This window comes from Balaenoptera acutorostrata, chromosome 1, assembly GCF_949987535.1.
Source record: "Balaenoptera acutorostrata chromosome 1, mBalAcu1.1, whole genome shotgun sequence".
NCBI classification, from domain to species: domain Eukaryota; kingdom Metazoa; phylum Chordata; class Mammalia; order Artiodactyla; family Balaenopteridae; genus Balaenoptera; species Balaenoptera acutorostrata.
In genome coordinates, this window is record NC_080064.1 from 5,821,522 (window position 1) to 5,839,546 (window position 18,025).

General features: G+C 56.5%; 1 protein-coding gene across 4 annotated transcripts in view; it reads left to right on the top strand.

Moving 5' to 3' along the window:
• Window positions 1-18,025, top strand: part of CAMTA1 (calmodulin binding transcription activator 1) — an 888,068-nt gene that overhangs the window by 809,429 nt on the left and 60,614 nt on the right. For all 4 annotated transcript variants that reach the window (XM_057544799.1, XM_057544797.1, XM_057544798.1 and 1 more), the window contains one exon: window positions 769-903. In XM_057544799.1, coding sequence (XP_057400782.1) covers window positions 769-903 — 135 coding nt within the window. The remainder of the gene's footprint in view (window positions 1-768; window positions 904-18,025) is intronic.

An 18,025-nucleotide genomic window follows, 5' to 3' on the forward strand; every position in this document is an offset into this window, starting at 1 on the left:
AAGCTTTGGAAAACCAAGAGCCCAAACAGTAACACGATCCCCGGGTGCGTCCTCCCTGGAAATCTGTCCTGGGGAGGCCCTGGGCGCTGGTTCCAGAAAAGCAGGGCAAAGAGCACAGAACCCTGCTGTCTACCAGAGGCTGAGGCCCGGTGGGGCAGAGCAGCCTGCATATACCCACCGGCCTCACCCCCAGAAGCAGCCTCACCCCCAGAAATGAAGCAGGTCTCTCTGCCACGGGTAGGTTCTCCTCTTGGGAACAGTGAGACTGTCCCCTGCGTTACTCAACCAATAGCTTTCATTGAGCCCCGTGTCAGGGTCAGAGCAGCTCACGAGGCCCATAAGGGCCGGTCTTCCCGAAGCTTGACATCCAGGCGTCGGGGGTAGACGCAAGGTTTATGCCAGCCTCCAGCCCGGCACCACTGGGCTCAGAGTAACAGGCACAGAGAAGCTCTTGCCTTCATCGGGGATGCAGAAGGACTTCTGAAAATACACAGAAGGCCATGCTAAGTGAGTCAGGACAAGCTTGCCGGAAAAGGTGAAACAGAGAAATAAGCACAAAGGAGTCCAAAGCAAATGCTGCACCTAAACGCCCTCCCCCCCCCCCGCCCCCCGCATTTTGACCTCAAGGAATGAGCAGGCCCAGGCAGGGCTAATCCATGAAGGGCAGTGGGGAGAGGGTCCTCCTGGCCCTTGGGTGGGTACATGAGGCTGGAGGGTGCCTATGCCCCGCCCCCCTCCCTCCCTGACAGCTCTTTCTTTTGCTTTCAGCCCATGACACTGGTCTTGTGACCCTACAAGTTGCCTTCAACAACCAGATCATCTCCAACTCAGTGGTGTTTGAGTACAAAGCTCGGGCCCTGCCCGCACTCCCATCCTCCCAGCACGACTGGCTGTCACTGGACGGTAAGAACAGCGCTCGGGTCACCTTGCCAGGCCCCAAGGGAGAGGGACACTTGGGAACCCTGTGTGCAAGGTGTGAAAAACGAGGAAGCATCCACGTTTCCTAACTTCTGCTGCTCAGGGTGCAAGTCTCACCTCGGGAGGACCGGCTGGTCCCCACCCTCAATCTCGGTCTTTCCCTGGGACAGAGTGAGTAGGTGCGCTTGGACCCAGGGCTTGCCGGGGCATCTGAGTGGCCAGAACAGCCCCTGAGCTGCTGACAGGCCCCTCTCCGGTCAGACCTGGGGCAGCAGGGTCCAGGCATCCTCTTCTGCCCCACCCCCAGCCCCAGGGCAGTTTCTAGAAGCAGAGGGAGCTCCTGGAGGCCATCACCAAGCCCTGAGCCTCTCAGAGGCAACAGCAGTGGGCGAGGCTGGGGGAAGGCAGCCCAGATTGGGCTTCTTTCTGATTCCAAGGCCTGGACTTCAAGGCTGTGTGTTGAGTGCTTCTGCCTTGTAGGGACCATGAGCCACACCTTCTCATGGAAGCCCTCCCCCACCCAGCTGAGGGCGGAGGGCCAGGGAGCCCCCAGAGGCTCCAAGGCGGGAGGCAGGACGTGATGGCCAAGGATGCTTCTCTGAGAGCCGCTGGCCTGCTGCAACGGGGTGCCGAGCAGTGGCTGCACCCCCTGGGGCGCCAGAGGCGCTGCAGAGAAAAGTTGCAGAGGCTGCCGTTCCAGGCCCGGGCACGCCCAGGGGAAGCCCCGGAGCTGGCCTGGGGGGCTGAGCTGATGGTCTGCTCCGGGCGCCGAGACAGGGTGGAGGGATGGCTTACAGCCGCCCTTAGTATCAGGGCAGCCGCAGAGGTGCCCGTCTGTGGGATACCTTGCTAGAGACCTTGCCGGCCCAAGGTGTTGGGTCTCAGCTAAGCTGACCCGGGCCCTCTGTGGGGGTCAGTTCCTTAAGCTCCCCTCCCCCATCCACAGCAGCCCTTTGCCTTCTCCCTTCTCAGACTTCCCCTTGCTACTGGTCGCTGGAGGCTCTCTGGGCTTGGGCACATGCCTTAGGCAGCTTTCCTGGGCCACCCAGTGTGTAGTAAATCTCTGCCTCACCCCAGCCCCGGCCCCAGCAGTGACAGGGTGTCTGGCAGCCGCCCTGGCCACTGAACCCTCCGAGCTGTTCCCAGAGGTGGCTTTGGGTCAGCGGGCATCTGCACCCTTGGCAGCCACCCTGGCCGAGGCTGAAGCCAGCCGGCGCTGTGGCGATGACCTGCAGGATGTAACAGAGAAGGGCAGGGTGACCAGGGGCTCCCGTTCAGGAAATCCGGTTTCAGTTTTGCAGAACAAATGGGAAAGGGAACAGGGAACTCTGCAGAGCCCTGGCTCTCCCTCAGTGACCAGGTCACTTCACCAGGGTGCACTGCGGGATGCAGGGACCAGTCAGCGTCGGACCTGCCTGGAAGATGGAGCCCTTCAGAAAGCCAAGTCTAGCCAGGCAGTGTCCTGCCTCAGGGCACAGGAAACTTCAGCCGTCCCCCGGGAAGCCCAGAGGGCAGGCGGTACCAGGAGGCTGCCAGCAGGATAGGATGCTATGATAGAGATCGTGGGGAAGGGAAGCCACCTTAACTGCTTCATGACAAGCACACCCCTCAGTCCTCGGCCACGCAGGACACCTGCTCCCCAGCGGCCCCCTCTGCCGGGACTTGGAGCTCTGAGCTCCATAGGCCTCCAGTTGAAATAAGCATCCCCCCAGCCCCTGGCAGAATACACAGGAGAGATGACAGGAGTTGGGGAAGGGACGAGGCAGGGCCACCCCCCTACAGAGAGCAGATGGGGGCCCCAAAGGACCCCATGAATCTCTTTCCCTTTGGGCTTGGCCAGGCATCCTTTCAATAGTGGGAGGGGAAGGGGGTCCAGGGCAGAGGAACCGTGAGACGCCCACCCTGCCAGGGTGGAAGAGTAAAACTAACCTCTCCTTGTTCTTTTCCATCCCCCCCCCCACCCCCAAAAATGAGTACAAGTGACTTATCTACCCAAGGATCATTTTCCCAGCATTTCACCAGCCTGATACATAATAACGGTGGGGGGAGGGGAGCAGAACCGCAGCCGCAGCGCCAGGGTCACAATCCTCCCAATGCAAAGGGGACAGCTGGGACAGCCCAGAGGGTGGAGGTCCCCCGGGCTCTGGCCAACCCTGTGGCCTGGCAGTGAAGAAGTGTGTCGAAGAAGATGCTGCAGCGACCAGACTGTCAGAAGTCTTCCTCTCCTCTCCCCTCTCCTCCAGTTCCGCAGCTCCTTCCCTCTGCCCCTCCCGCCCCCAAGGTTACCGGGCAAATTCTCAGTTAGAGCCGCGGGGACATGGAGGTGCGCGCGCTGCGGCCAGGGGGAGGGGCGGCGGTGGAACCGGAGGGGGCGAGGGGACAGCAGCGCCGAGCGAACTGGGGCGCGGCGGCCAGGCGGCGCGCGTGCACACACAGGCGCACACACAGACATACACACGCGCATGCACACGCGCACACACGCACGCTTGCACGCCCGGCGCAGCTGCAATGCAGGGGCCCTGCGCGGAGCTCTGGGCAGGTTGCGCCCGCGCCCGCCCCACGGACTGCGGCACGGCTCGGCCCTCCCCAGCCCCGGGGAGAGAACGGGGACGTGCAGCCAGGGCTGCGCGCTCTCGCGCCGGCGGCCGCCTCCCGCTGCGCGCGCTCCTGGCCCGCCCCACTCCACCCCCGTCCGTCGCCCTGCTTGCCATCCTGGGGGCGCTCTTTGCCCCTCCCTCCATCCCAGAGGGGGAGAAATGTTTGGAAAGAGATTTCAGCTTTCATTTGTTTAAAAAAATGGATTTGTTTGCCAGACTAAAGGCTGGGTGGGGCACGCGGAATGGAATCCGCGCGCGCAGCAGCAGCCGCGGGGGCGCAGCCTTTGTCCTGGGCGCAGCCTTTGTCTGAGCAGCCTGGCCGAGCGGGAGGCGATCGTCCCCGCGGAGGGTCATGGGCGCAGGGGCCCCGTGTCCCCAAAATCTCAGTTGGACACAGCCATCCAGGCGGAGACAAGCATGGAAACGGGGGAGGAGGGAGAACAGGGAGGAGGGGGCGCTGCCGTCGGCATCTACCCGCTGCAGGCCGATTTTGGGGGGAGCACAGTCCTCTGGGCCTCGGGAGCTGCAGCGCTTCTCCCAAACTTAGGGCACTTGCCCACCCTCCCCAGCCCCTGCACTGTGACCTCTAGAGGACACAGGCCCTACAGGCTGGCAGCTTGCGGGCCACCTGTTTGTCTTATGAAGGATTGAATGCATGAGCGAGTAAGTGCCCACAGGACACATCAAGAGAGCTTCATCCAGCCCAGTGTTCACAAAGGCTTCCAGGAGGAAGTGACTCTTCCACTGAGACCTCCAGCCTGAGCAGGAGTCAGTCAGGCTTAGAGGGATGGGAAGGAGTATCCCAGGGGGAGGGGGCAGCAAGGGCCCCAGGCTGTGGAACAGCTGCTTCCTTTAGCCAAGGGGCTCTGGGAACTACCAGCTTCACCATTTCTTCCCCCAGAGGTCCAGATTCAGAACACATTTCCCCAGGCCTCTTGCATCAGGACCCCAGAGTGGTCCGGGGTGGGTCAGCTGTGCATCTGGGGCACAATGGGACCTCTTCCAGGCAAGAGGCAGTCAAGCAGCCAGTTTACCCAGGGACCGTTTTCTGAGGGCCTCTGGGAAATGTCCCTTCTGCCTGCCATGGGTCCTGTGGACACAAACAGCCAGGGCTGTGCTGAGTGTGGGGAGGCTGTGCTGTGTGCTTAGATGGCCTCGCCTGGGCCTGTGTTTGCAAAAAGAATAAAGCCAGGCCACCTGACCCTGCGGCTCTGGAGCGACGGGGTGGGGCGCACATCTGGCCAAGGGCACTAGGACACCTTTAAGAGATCCCTGTCCCTGGAAGAAAGGTGAGTGGAACTTCTGGGCGCCTGGTTCTTTCCCTTGCAACCAGCTGATGCTCCCCAAGGCCCGGACCCACCCCTACCCAGCTGAGCCCCTCTCCAAACCAGACTAAGCCGCTTATTCTTAGACTCTATTTTCAACTGCCTCTCGGGCAGCTGAGCCTCCTGCCTGAGTGAGAGGATTGGTGAGATGCACGGATGCAGCTTTCTTGGGCTCAGCCAGCCAGCCACCTGGGCAGGTCTCCTGCCACCCTCGGGTGGGGGAGGGACCTTGTAATCTCAGGCAGAGGGAGGGAGCAGGAACTCACATCTCATCGTCCAGGTGCCTGCTTCAGCATATGAAGCCTTGGGGCAGGGCGGACACCCCCGGCAGCCTGCCCTCCAGCTCACCGGGGCCAGAGGAGGGTATCTGGCAAGCCAGCCTCTGCGGCAGCCTGGCTCTGGGTTAGAGGTGTGGGAAGGTGGGAGCCTCGCCCCCTGTAAGGAAGTGGAGAGAAGGAAAAGCAAGATTTGGCCTCCTGGTTTGGCCTTCTGTGACCAAACCTTCTGTGCTAATAGATGGAAGATGTGTAGCTGGGATGGTCCCCAGCTCTGTCCCGCTCCCCCCACACCCCCACACCCCCTGCCTCCCAGCTGCCTGTCCCTGGCATGTGGCCATGCTCCTGCCAGCCTCTCCCCTGCTGGCTGGTTTCTAACAGCAGCCTCCAACCACCAGGAGTGGGAGACCACACACTGAGCCAGAGACCAAGGGTGCAGCCCAGGGGCAGCAGGAGGGGCCACTCCAGCTGTGAGAATGGCCCCTGGGAAGCTTCTGGATGCTTCCTCCCTCCAGTGAGGACACTCCAGGGCTTTCAGTTGAGTGTACCTTGCTGGCTCCTCCTGGCCTGGCTCCCTCCATCCTGCAGATCCCCCAGCCCGCCTGCCGGTCTCCCTCCTCTGGGCCCGTGATGAACTGTCCACATGGGAGAACATCAACAGAGCCAGACAGAAAGTGTATCACTTTTACCAGATAATGTGGGGAGAGGAGCAAATGTTAAGTTGTAATGAAGTTTAAATGCCACTGTTTTACTGAAACAAATACAGTTTGTTTCATGGGGTAGAATACAAATTCAGGAGAGTTTTTTACATCAGACATAGAGCATCAGTGAATGGTCTTGACTTTGGAGAGTGCCTTGAACCACAGGCAAAGTCAGTGCCCCGAGGGCCCACGTCCTCCTGCCTCTGGGAGCACTTTGAAGAAGCTTCAGAAGCTTGGTCGCAGGGGTCTTCTCTGTAAGTAAGAAGGGGCACTGAGAAGAATCTTCTGGCATTCACCTAGAGTGGGGTCTGGGGCACGCTCCAGTGGGTTAACTCATGGGTGTCTGGGTATTTCTTTACATAGCGGGGACCTAAGAGATAAGTCGGTAGTGGCAGAAACTGATTTGAGCCAGTCTTTTTTTTATAAATTTATTTATTTATTTATTTATTTATTTTTGGCTGTGTTGGGTCTTCGTTTCTGTGCGAGGGCTTTCTCCAGTTGCGGCGAGCGGGGGCCACTCTTCATCGCGGTGCGCGGGCCTCTCACTATCGCGGCCTCTGTTGTTGCGGAGCACAGGCTCCAGACGCGCGGTGAGCCAGTCTTCTACTTGGGACGTGAAGCTGAGTGGCAGGAAGGGCCTCTGGTCTGAGCTGCAGCTACCCAGCCAGGGCCTCGCTCCGAAGCACAGGCTCCCTCCGCATAGTCAGTGTCTGTGCTCTGTGGGGTCCACATCCTGACAGATGGCGGTGGGTGTCCTTAGCCCTCCTTAGGCAGAAAGCAAGGGGCCTGGGGCTCAGATGTCCCCCGGAGGCGTGATCTCCTGCTGCTTGCGGCTGGGGCCACAGCGAATGGATCTGGGTGGCAGGGATGGGTCACCTTGGGGCTGGGCCTCACCCGCCTCCTTGAGTCAGTGACAAATGGTGCCCTGCAGAGAAACGGCAAGCCCAGCATCTACAGAGGCCGAGGAGACAGCCCCTGGGTCCTCATCCTGGCTATTGGGGCAGGTAGCAAAGTAAAAACCAGTGGGAGAAGACCCGGAGCTCCGGCAGACGTGGCCACTCCCGTGGGGGCAGCTTCTGGCCACCGCGGGGCAGGTGGCTCATCCTGAGGTGCGAAGCTGGGAGGCTCAGACCCTCCGATGGTCAATGTCAGCCAACTTATCCTTGACTGTTGCATGAGTTTCCTGGCAGTTCTAGAGGCCCTGGTGCTGGCAGGGCCATGCTCCCTCTGAAGGCTCTAAAGGAGAATCCTTCTTGCCTCTTCCAGCTTCCAGGGGCCGCTGGCAACCTTTGGCGCCCCTTGGCTGGTGGCAGCATAACTCCAGCCTCTGCCTCCGTCGTCACATGGCGTCTTCCTTCTCTGTGTGTCTCTGTGTCTCTGTTTTCTCTTCTTACAAGGACACGGGTCATTGGATTAGGGCCCCACCCAATCCAATGAATTCATCTTAAACTAGTTACATCTGTAATTAACTAATTACCAAGACCCTATTTCCAAATAAGGTCACGTTCTGAGGCAGAGGGAGAAGAGAGAGGCCCCGGAGAGCGCAGGCTACGTGAGCGTTAACAGAACATTCCAGAAGGAGGAGCTGGTGATGGAGACTGAGAAGGAGCAGTCAGGGGAGTCGGAGGGACACAGAAAAGGGTGGGGTCTCAGAGCCTAGGGTCAGGGGGCTTCACAAGGGGAGGAGGTGGTCCCTGGGGTCCGAGGTGCTGGAAGTCATCCAGTGGATTAAAGACCTGGCAGGCCCTGGGATGCTGTCTCCAGGCCCCTCCCTTCTCCCTCTGCCCACTCTCCGTGAGGGCTTAGCCCCGCCCAGGACCCTCTTTACCATCTGTAAAGGTAAAGGTGCACTGATAGGTCCACCTTTGTGCCTCTTCTCAGATCCAGAACCTTCCATCTAGCTGCCCCAGGACATCGCTGCTCCGGTTTTCTTGGGCAAGTCAACGTGTCCCAAATGTTACTCACAATTGTTCTCTTGTTGCCAGGCGCCCCCTCCCGACCCTATATCTCCTACAACCTCGGCAGAAAGTCCACCCCAGAAAACCCAGAGTCATTCCTGAGACCCCCTGCTCACGCCCGCCCCCCCCCCAAGCCCGTCACCATCCTAGTGGCCTTCTCTCCCTAATTTCCCCCACTTCTCTCCATCCCCTCTGCCACCACCCTGACTCGGCCCCAAATGTTCTTGCACATCCTACTCTGGCTCCTGGCCTCCACTCTTGCCTCCTTCCACGAGGGTCGTCCCTTCTTGAATCACCAGGCACCGCTCTGACTCCGGGGGACCTTCGTTCTCGTGGACTTTACATTCTAGAGGTGGGAGAAAGATAACAAACACATCACAGAGGAAATATCGGGGCACTTACCGCGGGCAGCCTGGTAGAGGGTGGCCAGGGTGGCTGCTTGAGGTTGGCGGCCGGCGGAGGCCTCTCTGGGGAGGCGCTATGTCAGAAAGGACGCACACGCTAAGATCCTGGGAAGGACGTTTCAGGCCGAGGGAATCACAGAACAGAGTTCCTTGGGAGACACGGAGCCTGGTGTGTAGGGGCCGCCCTGGTGAGCAGGCTAAGGGGAGGTGCAGCAGAAGGAGAAGGGGCCGGGCCTCCGGGGGCCCATCAGCCAGGGCAGGGGGCTGGGACTTTATCCTGAGGACAGCGGGAGGGTTATAAGCCAGTGAGGTGACACGCTCAGTTATGTTTTCAGGACCACCCCGCCCCCGCCCCGGCTGCTGTCTGGAGCATGAATTGTGTCTCTACTCACAGGGCGACCACCCCGGCCGCTCTTGCATCAGTGCGGGCAAGAGATGAGAGTGGCTCTGACAAGGCCAGTGACGATGAATCCCAAGAGACACAGTTTGGGGACTTTTGGGGGGTAGAGTCAGGGGCCCTGCTGATGATTTGAACACGGAGGATGAGAAAGAGAAGGATGGGTAGTGCCTAGATTTGGGGCTTAAACAATGGTAGGGGACAGGGGACCATTTCCTGAGATGGAGGAGTTTGAAGAAGGTGGGAGAGAGGGAATCTCGAGTGGGTTTTGGTCATATTCTGGTTGACAGCCTATTAGAGTTGCCAAGTGTACAGTTGGGTTGGAAAGTCTGCAGGCCAAGGAGGGGCCCAGAAAGGAGATAAAATTTAGATGTCATCAGCTCAGCAATGGAATTTAAAGCCATGGGTCTAGAGGCAGTTGCTCCACGAAAGAGGGTGGATAAAGGAGAGGAGAGGGCACAGGGTCAAGCATGGGCTCCCCCAGTATTTAAATGTCAAGCAGAAAAGTTGCTGGCAAAGGGGCTGAGGAGAAGCATCCAGCGAGAGGAGGAAGACGGGGAGGATGTGACCACCGGGAGGCCAAGAGAAGACGGTGTTTCAAGAAAAAGGGTGTGGCAGCCGTTAATGCCAGGAGAAGGGGAGCAGAGCATTCCAGGCAGAGGAAACCACACGTAGGAAGACTCCACGGCAGGAGGGAGCTCCGTGAATTTAAAGAACCCGGAGAAGTGGCTGAAAACTCTGGTAGCCTGTCTCTGAGCTCAGATCCCTGACTCTCCCCAGGCTGGGACAGGAAAGACCTGGCCCAGGAGATCTTGTGCCCCCAACCCCTCCTCGTGCAGCCAGAGAAAAAGCCCTGGGCCCTGCTTTTCCTGCCTTGCCCTCTGCTGTTGGCCCAGAAAACCATCCCACAGGTCTGCAGGCCCCAGAGAGGCAGCTTCCCTGGCCCCGGGCTCAGGGAGACATCCACACCTGCTCTGAGTCCCAGGGACAAGCTCCCGCCCAGTTGCTCCCCACTGGGTTGCAGGGACTGGTGCCAAGTCCCAAAGCAGGAACAAACTGTGACTCACCCGCCAAATGGTATGTGGATGTCAGGCCCAGTGGAGACGGCTCTCAGCCCCCCACCACTGGCTGTGGCCGGAATGCGGGAATCCTGCAGATGGGCCCAACGGCTGCCTGGAAGTCCTGCTCCCTCCTAAATCAGTTACATCGGACTCCCATTCCTCCACCACGTCATTTAGACGCGGGTCAGCTGTGCTGCAGGGGGCATAGCCTCGAAGAAAGGCCTCTTGGCAGAGCTGGGATCCCAAAAAGACCAGCACGCCTGGGGAGACGGCCAGTTCAGGCCAGCGTTTTGCAGGCTTCCTTAGCCTTTCCTAGGATCCGGCCCCAGAATGCACCTCCCTGGAAAATAATGGAGATGCTGATCTGTTTACCCAGCAGTGGGAGCAATGGTCCTGAGACGGGGAGACCCAGGACATCGCCCCGTGAGCAAGGAGAAGGGGCCGTGGGCGGAGCGGGGGCTGGTGTGGCCTCCAGAAGGAAGCGGGGTCCTGGAGGTCCTGGAGCTGGATGAGAGGAGATCCCCGCCTCCCCTACCAATGGTCCAGATCCCAGCCTCTGGATGGGGCAAGCACAAGCCCTCTCCTTTTAAAACCTCCCCAAAATACACACGTTTCTGATCCTTTCCAAGCAGCCCAGCGAGTGACCTTGTCTCCCGCCTCTGTGACAACGAGACAGTCACAAGAGTCTGATAGGCTGAAGACCAGCTCCCTCAACTGCTGACATGTTCCACTGGTGAACTTAAAGTCCTTTGTTTGAGGGAAGAAAAAGTGACAGGCAGGTATGTGTCAGATGTTCCATACTTAATAATGGGAGACATTTAAAAAAATCCGTGGCAGAGTGGAAATAGTTGATACATCAGAAACAGACTTAGAATCTTCGAGAGTTAGAACTTGAAAGAAATGGTTGTCGCATTGTCCAACCTCCTCATCCCTCTGGAAGGAATCTGGGCCCCCAGAAGAGCAGCGACTTGCCCCAAACCACTGCCGAATCAGGACAGAAGCCCTCCCGACTCTAGATCAGCGTGTGCCCTGCTCCCTCCACCCACTTCCCCTTCTCCATCCCACAGCCAGACTCACAGACTCCGGAAGCCGGGACACAGGGCAGGTGAGAAACCAGCCGGCCGAGGCCCTGGGCCAGTCCTGACATCAGCAGATGGAGAGGTCCCCCGAGTGTCCTTTCTCCTGCCCAGGTCCGAGATGGGCCCTCACCCCATTTGGTGGCACCCACTTTTAGAAGAGCTGCTGACGCCTTGGGTCGCCTCAACGGCATCAAAGCTGCATCCCTTGGTCTTGAGACACGAGGGAGAGCTGGCAGACCTGTTGGCACAGAGCTGCCCACCCAGGGGTTACTGCAGCTGACATCTACGTGCCACCACCTGCCAGGCCCTAGCCACGAAGCGTTTACACGTATCGATTCTCTCAGACTTCCCAACTACGTACGAGGTCCCCCATCCTACAGATGAGGACGCAGACACACAGTGAGCAGGTGATGCCGAGAGGATCATACATAGTGGTCTGACCCCATCCACCGGCTCCTGACCTCCACCCAATGAGAGCCTTCCTCTGCGCCTCTTCTCCCTACTGCAGTTATGCTGCATCCGATGGGAGCCTCCAGAGCTAGAAACATCCTTCATCCCTGCTTCTCCCTTCCCCACGACCCTCTTCCCCCAAGCCAAGCAGTTTGCAAAGTAGGACCCCCAGGGCTTCCTCCTCCCATCTTCCGGGTCCTCTACCATTTTTCTATCTCAGGCCTTTAGCATCACACACCCGGGCTTGGAGCCTCCCCGCTGGCCTTCCTGCCGCCACATCCTTTCCCTCCGCATCCATGCTGTGTATCACTGATGCTTTCGGAAAGGATTGACGAGAACCCGCTGTGTGCCAGGCGCTGTGCAAGGTGCGGTCCCCTGGGAGAGACAGACCCAAAACCTGGTGATTGTAACCCAGTGCAGCACGATGAGTTAGAAGTGGAGGCGGGGCTGCCAGCGGCACCTGTTGGGAGGGGCGTGGTCATCTGGGAAGGTCAGGATCAACTCTGACTCTGCAGCACGGAATCCAAGACCCTTTCTAAGCTGCCCTCGGCCTGTCTTTCTCGGCTCATCTTCAGCCCTCCCATCCTCTCCCCCTGCACAAGGCTCTCCCCTCCTCTCTACCAAAATACCCAGATTTCCCCAAACATACTGTAGTGTTTCTCACCTCGAGGCCTTCACACATGCCGTTCCCTCTGGTCTCTCAGGTTATTTTTCCTGTGGCTGCTTTAGAGAACTCCTGCTCCATTGAAAATTTCTACTGTAAGGCCCTTCCCCTCTAAAAGCTGACTTCCCCCCTCATTCCACTGCCCCACACACAGGATGCCTTCTTTTTATTTGGCTTTTCCATTACACTTTGTAAATTCCTCTGTTAGCAATTCTTCCTTTGTAATCATTTATTCCCTAACTGGTACTGGAGCCCCCAGTAGGTACCAGGCCCTGGGCCAGTGCTGGGATTAGAACAAAGGAATGAATGAAAACGAGCAGATGAGTTTCCTGTGCTCACCCAGCTTACCATCTAGCAGAGGAAAAACCAGACCTGAACGCCAAGCCTTTGCACAAATAAGTGTGTGGGGAGCTTGTAATGGAGGGTTAAGAGGAGGTCTGGGAGGGATTTCTTGAAGAAGTGGCCCCTGCGCTGAGGTCTGAGGGAGGAGCAGAAGTTAACTCCATGGAGAGGGGAGGGAACAGCATGGGGAACAGCATGCACAGACAGCCCTGTGGTGGGAGGGAGCCTCGTGGATATAAGGGAGCATGTGAAGGCTGGGGAGGTGGAGAGGGGGTGGGGATCAGGCCAGACAGGTTAGAGGGGTACCCAGGCACCAGCCAGGCTGAGGAGTGCTGGCTTTATCCCCAAGGAGAGGAAAGCCATGGAAGGTTTGAGAGGCATGGACATGACCAAGTTTGCATTTCGAGAAGTGCTCTTGGCTGCTGCACGGAGAACGGATTGAAGGGGAGCCAGAGCTGGCGAGGGTAGACCAGTGAATCCTCCAGGCTAGAGATGATGCTGGACTTGGCGGTTCTGGAGAAAGGGGACCATCAAGAGAGATTCAGGAGGTAGCATCAGTAGCACTTGTAGATGGGCTAGGTATGGGGGCTCCGTGTCATGCACCCTGGAGGAGGACCGGTCACGAGTTGGGCTGAATTTGAAGGGCCTTTGGGACATCCACGGGAAAAGTCAACAACAGCAAGTGAGTGGACTTAGGCTCCAGAGCTCAGAGAAGCATGTGGGCAGGAGAGAGACATCTGTGACATGACTGCATGGAGGTGGCCTGGGAAGAAATGTGTCAAGGGGTGTGGATGAAATTGACAAAGGTGAGAATATAGCTGAGTTCTGAAGCCAAGGACTTTTGTCTTAGTTATAATCATGCCCTAAGAGGCCAGGAACACAGTAGGTGCTCAATAAATATTTCTTCAAGGGATAGACGGACAGATGGATGGATGGACGGACGGATGGATGGATGGACAGACGGATGGACGGACGGACAGATGGATGGATGGATGGATGGATGGATGGATGGACAGATGGATGGACGGACAGTGGTGTCTTTGTGACACTGCTGACTGACTCCAGCTTTAGGCTACAGGATCCCTGATATCAGAGCAGCTGGGGAGGGTGTCCAGAACAGACCAGGCACCATCAACCCCTTTCTGGTTTCCCTGTCACTGGACAAGCTTCAGGCAAATAACCCAAGGCAAGAATGCAGAAGCTTGACCTTTATTAAAAATGTGCCCTTGAGGCTGCCTTCAGAGCTTTTAAGGGGCAGAGAATTCACTACTCAGCTCCCTGGATTTGGAAAAGGAAGAGAAAAAGCAAGTCTCCTCCCTGAGCTGCTCAGACCCATCTCCCCTCTGGACCTCAGAGAGGATGGGGACTTCCCAACCAGGTCCTTGGCAAGTCCCTGCATGGTGTGTCACCATGCTGGGGTCTGGAGGAGGGCCTCATCTGACCCTCTGTGACTCCCTCATTGTCTGACCCAGCCCTACCTTAGCCTGGTGAGTGAATGAATGAGTTGGTAGGTGGGTAGCTGAGTCAGGAGCCATGAAAACCTGCCTATCCACACCCATCTCCATGGAATTCACTGCACCAAAGTGCTCTGGTATGACAGTGACAGCCATTCCAGCCAGGCCCCATGCCAACAGCTTCCTGTTCATGACCCTGTTGAAGCCTCACAATACCCACCTCCTCCGGCACTTGTGACCCCACATTCTTAGGTAGGCACCTCACTCCTCAGCCAGGTCATAAACCACAATGGAAGAAACAGCTTTGGTAGAAGGCAGCCTGTACACCTGCCCATCGGTCACTGGTACCTGCTGAGTCAACTGGGTCAACTGGGCGTGCCCTACCTCCAGGAGTGCATGGCCCAGGACATGAGGCAAGCCGGACAGCACAGTTGGTGTGATGAGTGCCCCACAGGGGCCGGTTCCGAGTATTAGGGGAGCACGTGAGAGGGGCAGGGAGTCCGTCCCTCTGTGCTCCCATCAGGAAGAGGATGCACTTGACAGGGGTTAACTCTGCATGAAAACTATGTTTGTTCAGAGGAACGCTCTCCATATGTAGAAAGAATGTGCAAACAGTCAGCCAACTCACAATCCATGCTCGGTTTCCACCATTCGTGGAAAAGACTCATAGAGGCCATGAAAGCCATTATACTCCCAGTTACAGCCTATTACATCAAAGGGATCCAGATGGAAACCAGCCAAGGGAAGAAGTGTGTACGGCAGGGTCCAGGAGGGCACCAAACACCCACCTTCCATTGTCTTCTCCCGTGGGTTGTGGTCAGCGTTAATGTCCCTGGATCAATGTGTGACAGTGCTCACGGGAAATCACCAATCAGGGAAGCTCACCTGAGCCTTGGTGTCCAGAGTTTTTCTTGGCGCTCCGCCGCGTAGGCGTGAGGGATTGCCCTCATGGCTGATCTCGGTCTCCGGTCTCTCCGGAGTTGGCTGAAATTGTGTGACCGAAAGTTCTTACCCTAAATGGCGTGGTTGATCCTTCTAGAGTGGCCAGCCCCTACCCTACAACTCTCCACTGTAACCGGCTCCTACCTTAAATCATACTGTAGGACTCTCCAGTGACTCAGGCAAACTAAGCCACTCCCTCCAGCAGGACATTCCAAGGGCTTAGAGATCACCTCCCGGAAGGCAAGGACAAAAGCCAGACCTTTCTTTGGTCAAGGTTAAAGTCTCTACTGTGCAGAATTTCACCTCCCCTCCTCTGCCCCCACCAGCTTGTCTCCCCTGCTCCTCACCCAGCAGACCAATTTCTTCTTGCTGTTCTTGTCTCGAGAGGAAACGCTGAGTGTCTGACATGGTTTTTGCTGTTGTTGTTGCCGTTGTTTCCAAAGTGTCGCCCCTACGCGGATATTGTGTAGTGCTCAGCAATTCTCTGGGGCTCAAGAACACATTTTATTATGAAAAATGGTTTGGGCAACTACTTTGTCTTCTGCAGAGAATCCTGTGCAAAGCTCAAGATTTCCTGGGCAGAGATGTGAAATTCACTACATTACAGATCCATCCACTTACATGTGAAGTCCAATGAGAAATTTTAAGAGCCTTTGACGGCTAAGGTTATTATTCTCACATATTATCTCAATTAGCTCTTTAAATTACTCACCTGTGCCACGGCCCGTGATGCTCTGTAAATGAACCTGCATCCCGTCTCCATCCTGCAGACAGCACCCCTGGCTGCAGCAGTGTTCTTTCCTCACTAAAGTGTTCTCCTGTTGGCTCCATTTGCTGCTGAAGGGTTGTGAGCAGCTCCATTTGGAGCTGCCACTCAGCCTTCTCCCTCCCCCCACCCCCTGGAGGAAGCCCCTCCTCCAACAGTGCTCCTCTTTTTTCCCCCAACACCGATGGGAGTGGATCTGACCTTGCAAATGGTAACCAGCTGGGTGCACATGGGAATCTCAGAGCCAGGGTGGGGTCCTGGGCAAAGAGCATTCCTGCTCAATAATTCACCTTTAAGAGAAAGAGAAAACCTAGATGCAGCATTCGGCCATCTTCTAAGATGTGAACAATTCAGTGTGATTCTCAGACATGAAAAATGCAGCAATGCTCTAATTTTATAAGCTCAGTGATGTTTATTATGACATCAGAAGGCCTGGCCTGGGCCCCCCGGGAACAGCTAAAGCCAGGGGAAGCTCTAGTGTGTAGCTCCAAGCAGGGCCCACCCAGAAGTCCTGCAGACGTGGCCCTACGAGGTCCGGCTTGATGCATTCGAAGCCTCCACTGCCCTGGCACTTGGAGATGGCTGATGCATTTATCACGAGTCTTTCTGCCCATTCCTGGAAAAGCAGCAGGAGAAAAAGCCAGCTCTGAGCAGAGAGCAGTCGTGCAGCAGGAAGTGTGAACTTCCAGGCCCCCTGACTGCACTTCCAGACATCATTCCTCCCCCAGCATTCTCGGTTTTGATTCCCAGAAGAAAGTGAGCGGGGGCTCATTTTATATTTGCTGAAAGGCCTGGCATTGTTTTAAGTTACTTGAAAGTGAGTTAAAGCTGGGAGGATCCTTGGGTGGGGCTGCATTTCTAGTGACAGCATCCCAGGGGATTTCACTTTGACACGGATGGTGCTTCTCAGGCAGCAGGGCCAAGCCAGGGACTGACCCGGCCTCAGTGGTCCAGAAGCCCGCGAGCTGCAGGCCTGCGTGGGGACGTGGCAGCCCTTTGAGGGGCCACAGCGGATATCAGGGTGTCAGAGACCAACTGGGGATGGGGGCACACGTGTGTGTGTAACACATCTGTGCTTTCCCCTGGCCACGCTTTTGTTTTTCTCAGTAACGGTGTTGAGCACCTAAGGTGTCCAAAACTCTCCCTGAGCTCAACCTGTCAGCTCTGCTTCTCCGAGGCGTGTGAGATGGTTGTAGCCTAAGATGCACTGGCCTCTAATCGCGCCTTCCCTTTTGATTGCTTTTCCTTCGTTTCGGTAACAGAGCGGGATTTGACAAGCCCCTCCCCTGGTGACCTCGGTAATCATTGATTATTTGTAGGAAGCTGCTGGTTGCTTCCCTAAAAGGGGAACTTCCCAGCTCTTGTTACCACCAGTGTCTAAGCTTCAGGGTTTGGTCACAGCAACTGTCAGGATGGTGATTTCAAAGTGGTCTTCAGCGTAAATATCCGGTCTTTTGACTGTTGTCACCTTCAGTCGAATATACTCATTTCTCCTTAATCAGGTTCCCAAGTTAAAAAAAAATGAATAATATCTACTTCGTAAGAAAGTATACCACAGCGGCTTTAGTAAGTGCATTTTGAGTGTACCTTCTGAGTAAACACCGCTGTTCTTAACCATGACCCCACTGGGCCATACAACAGCAGCCCAGTGGGCGCCTGTGATGCTCTCAGACCCCAAAGACCGAAGCTTCCTGAGATCCTCTCTGGAAGGATCCGCAGGAGGGTTGGGCCCTGATTTGGCAAGCATGACCTTGAACAGGGAGCCATAGCGTTGTGCACTTGAAGGTCTATGAGCCCTCAGCCAGGTAAAGAGATGCATGGACATGTGGGGGGCCGGGCTTAGAAGACAAAGCTTGTCTTAGCTTGTCTTTGTTACTACCAGGTAACATACCGCAGATGGAACGGCTGAAACAATAGACATTTATTTTTTCACAGTTCTGGAGGCTAGAAGTTCAAGATCAAGGTGTGGGCAGGTTTGGTTTCTTTTGAGGCCTGTCTTCTTGTCTTGCAGACAGCTGCCTTCTCGCTGTGTCCTCACATGGCCTTTTCTCTGTGTGCTGTCTCTTTGTGTGTCCCAATATCCTTCTCGTATAAGGACACCAGTCAGATTGGGTTAGGGTCCACCCTAACAGCCTCCTTTTAATCTAATCACTTCCTTTAAGGTCCTGATTCCAAATACAGTCCCGTTCTGAGGTCCTGTGAGTCAGGGCTTCAATCTATGAATTTCTGGGGGTGTAAAAACTCAGCCCATAACAGAGCTATTCTCCAAAAATGAGATGTCCTGCATGAAGAGGATTTCATCACTGTCATGAGGGCTTTGCCAAGGCCCCAGACCTGCCCTTTGAGACCCCATGGTGGGCCCACAACTCAGACCCCCCCACCCCAGGCCAGAGGCCTCATCTGGAGTTTTGCTGGCTTGCGCCTGAGTTTTCTGGCTATCTTGGCCAAGGTGTGGACTAGTCACCTTGCCCTATCGTTTAGCTGAGACACGGTGCTAACACCTTTTGGGCATCGCGCTACGAGCTTCACAAATAGTCCTTATGATGACCTTGGGATGCGGCTACTATTATCATCCCTGTTTTACAGATGAGCACACTGAGGGCAGAGAATAGAGTCTTTCCAAGGGGTCAGAGCTGGAAACAGTGCCCTGGCCCTTCTGCCTCCCGAGCAGGGGCCTCACCACTTGGCTACT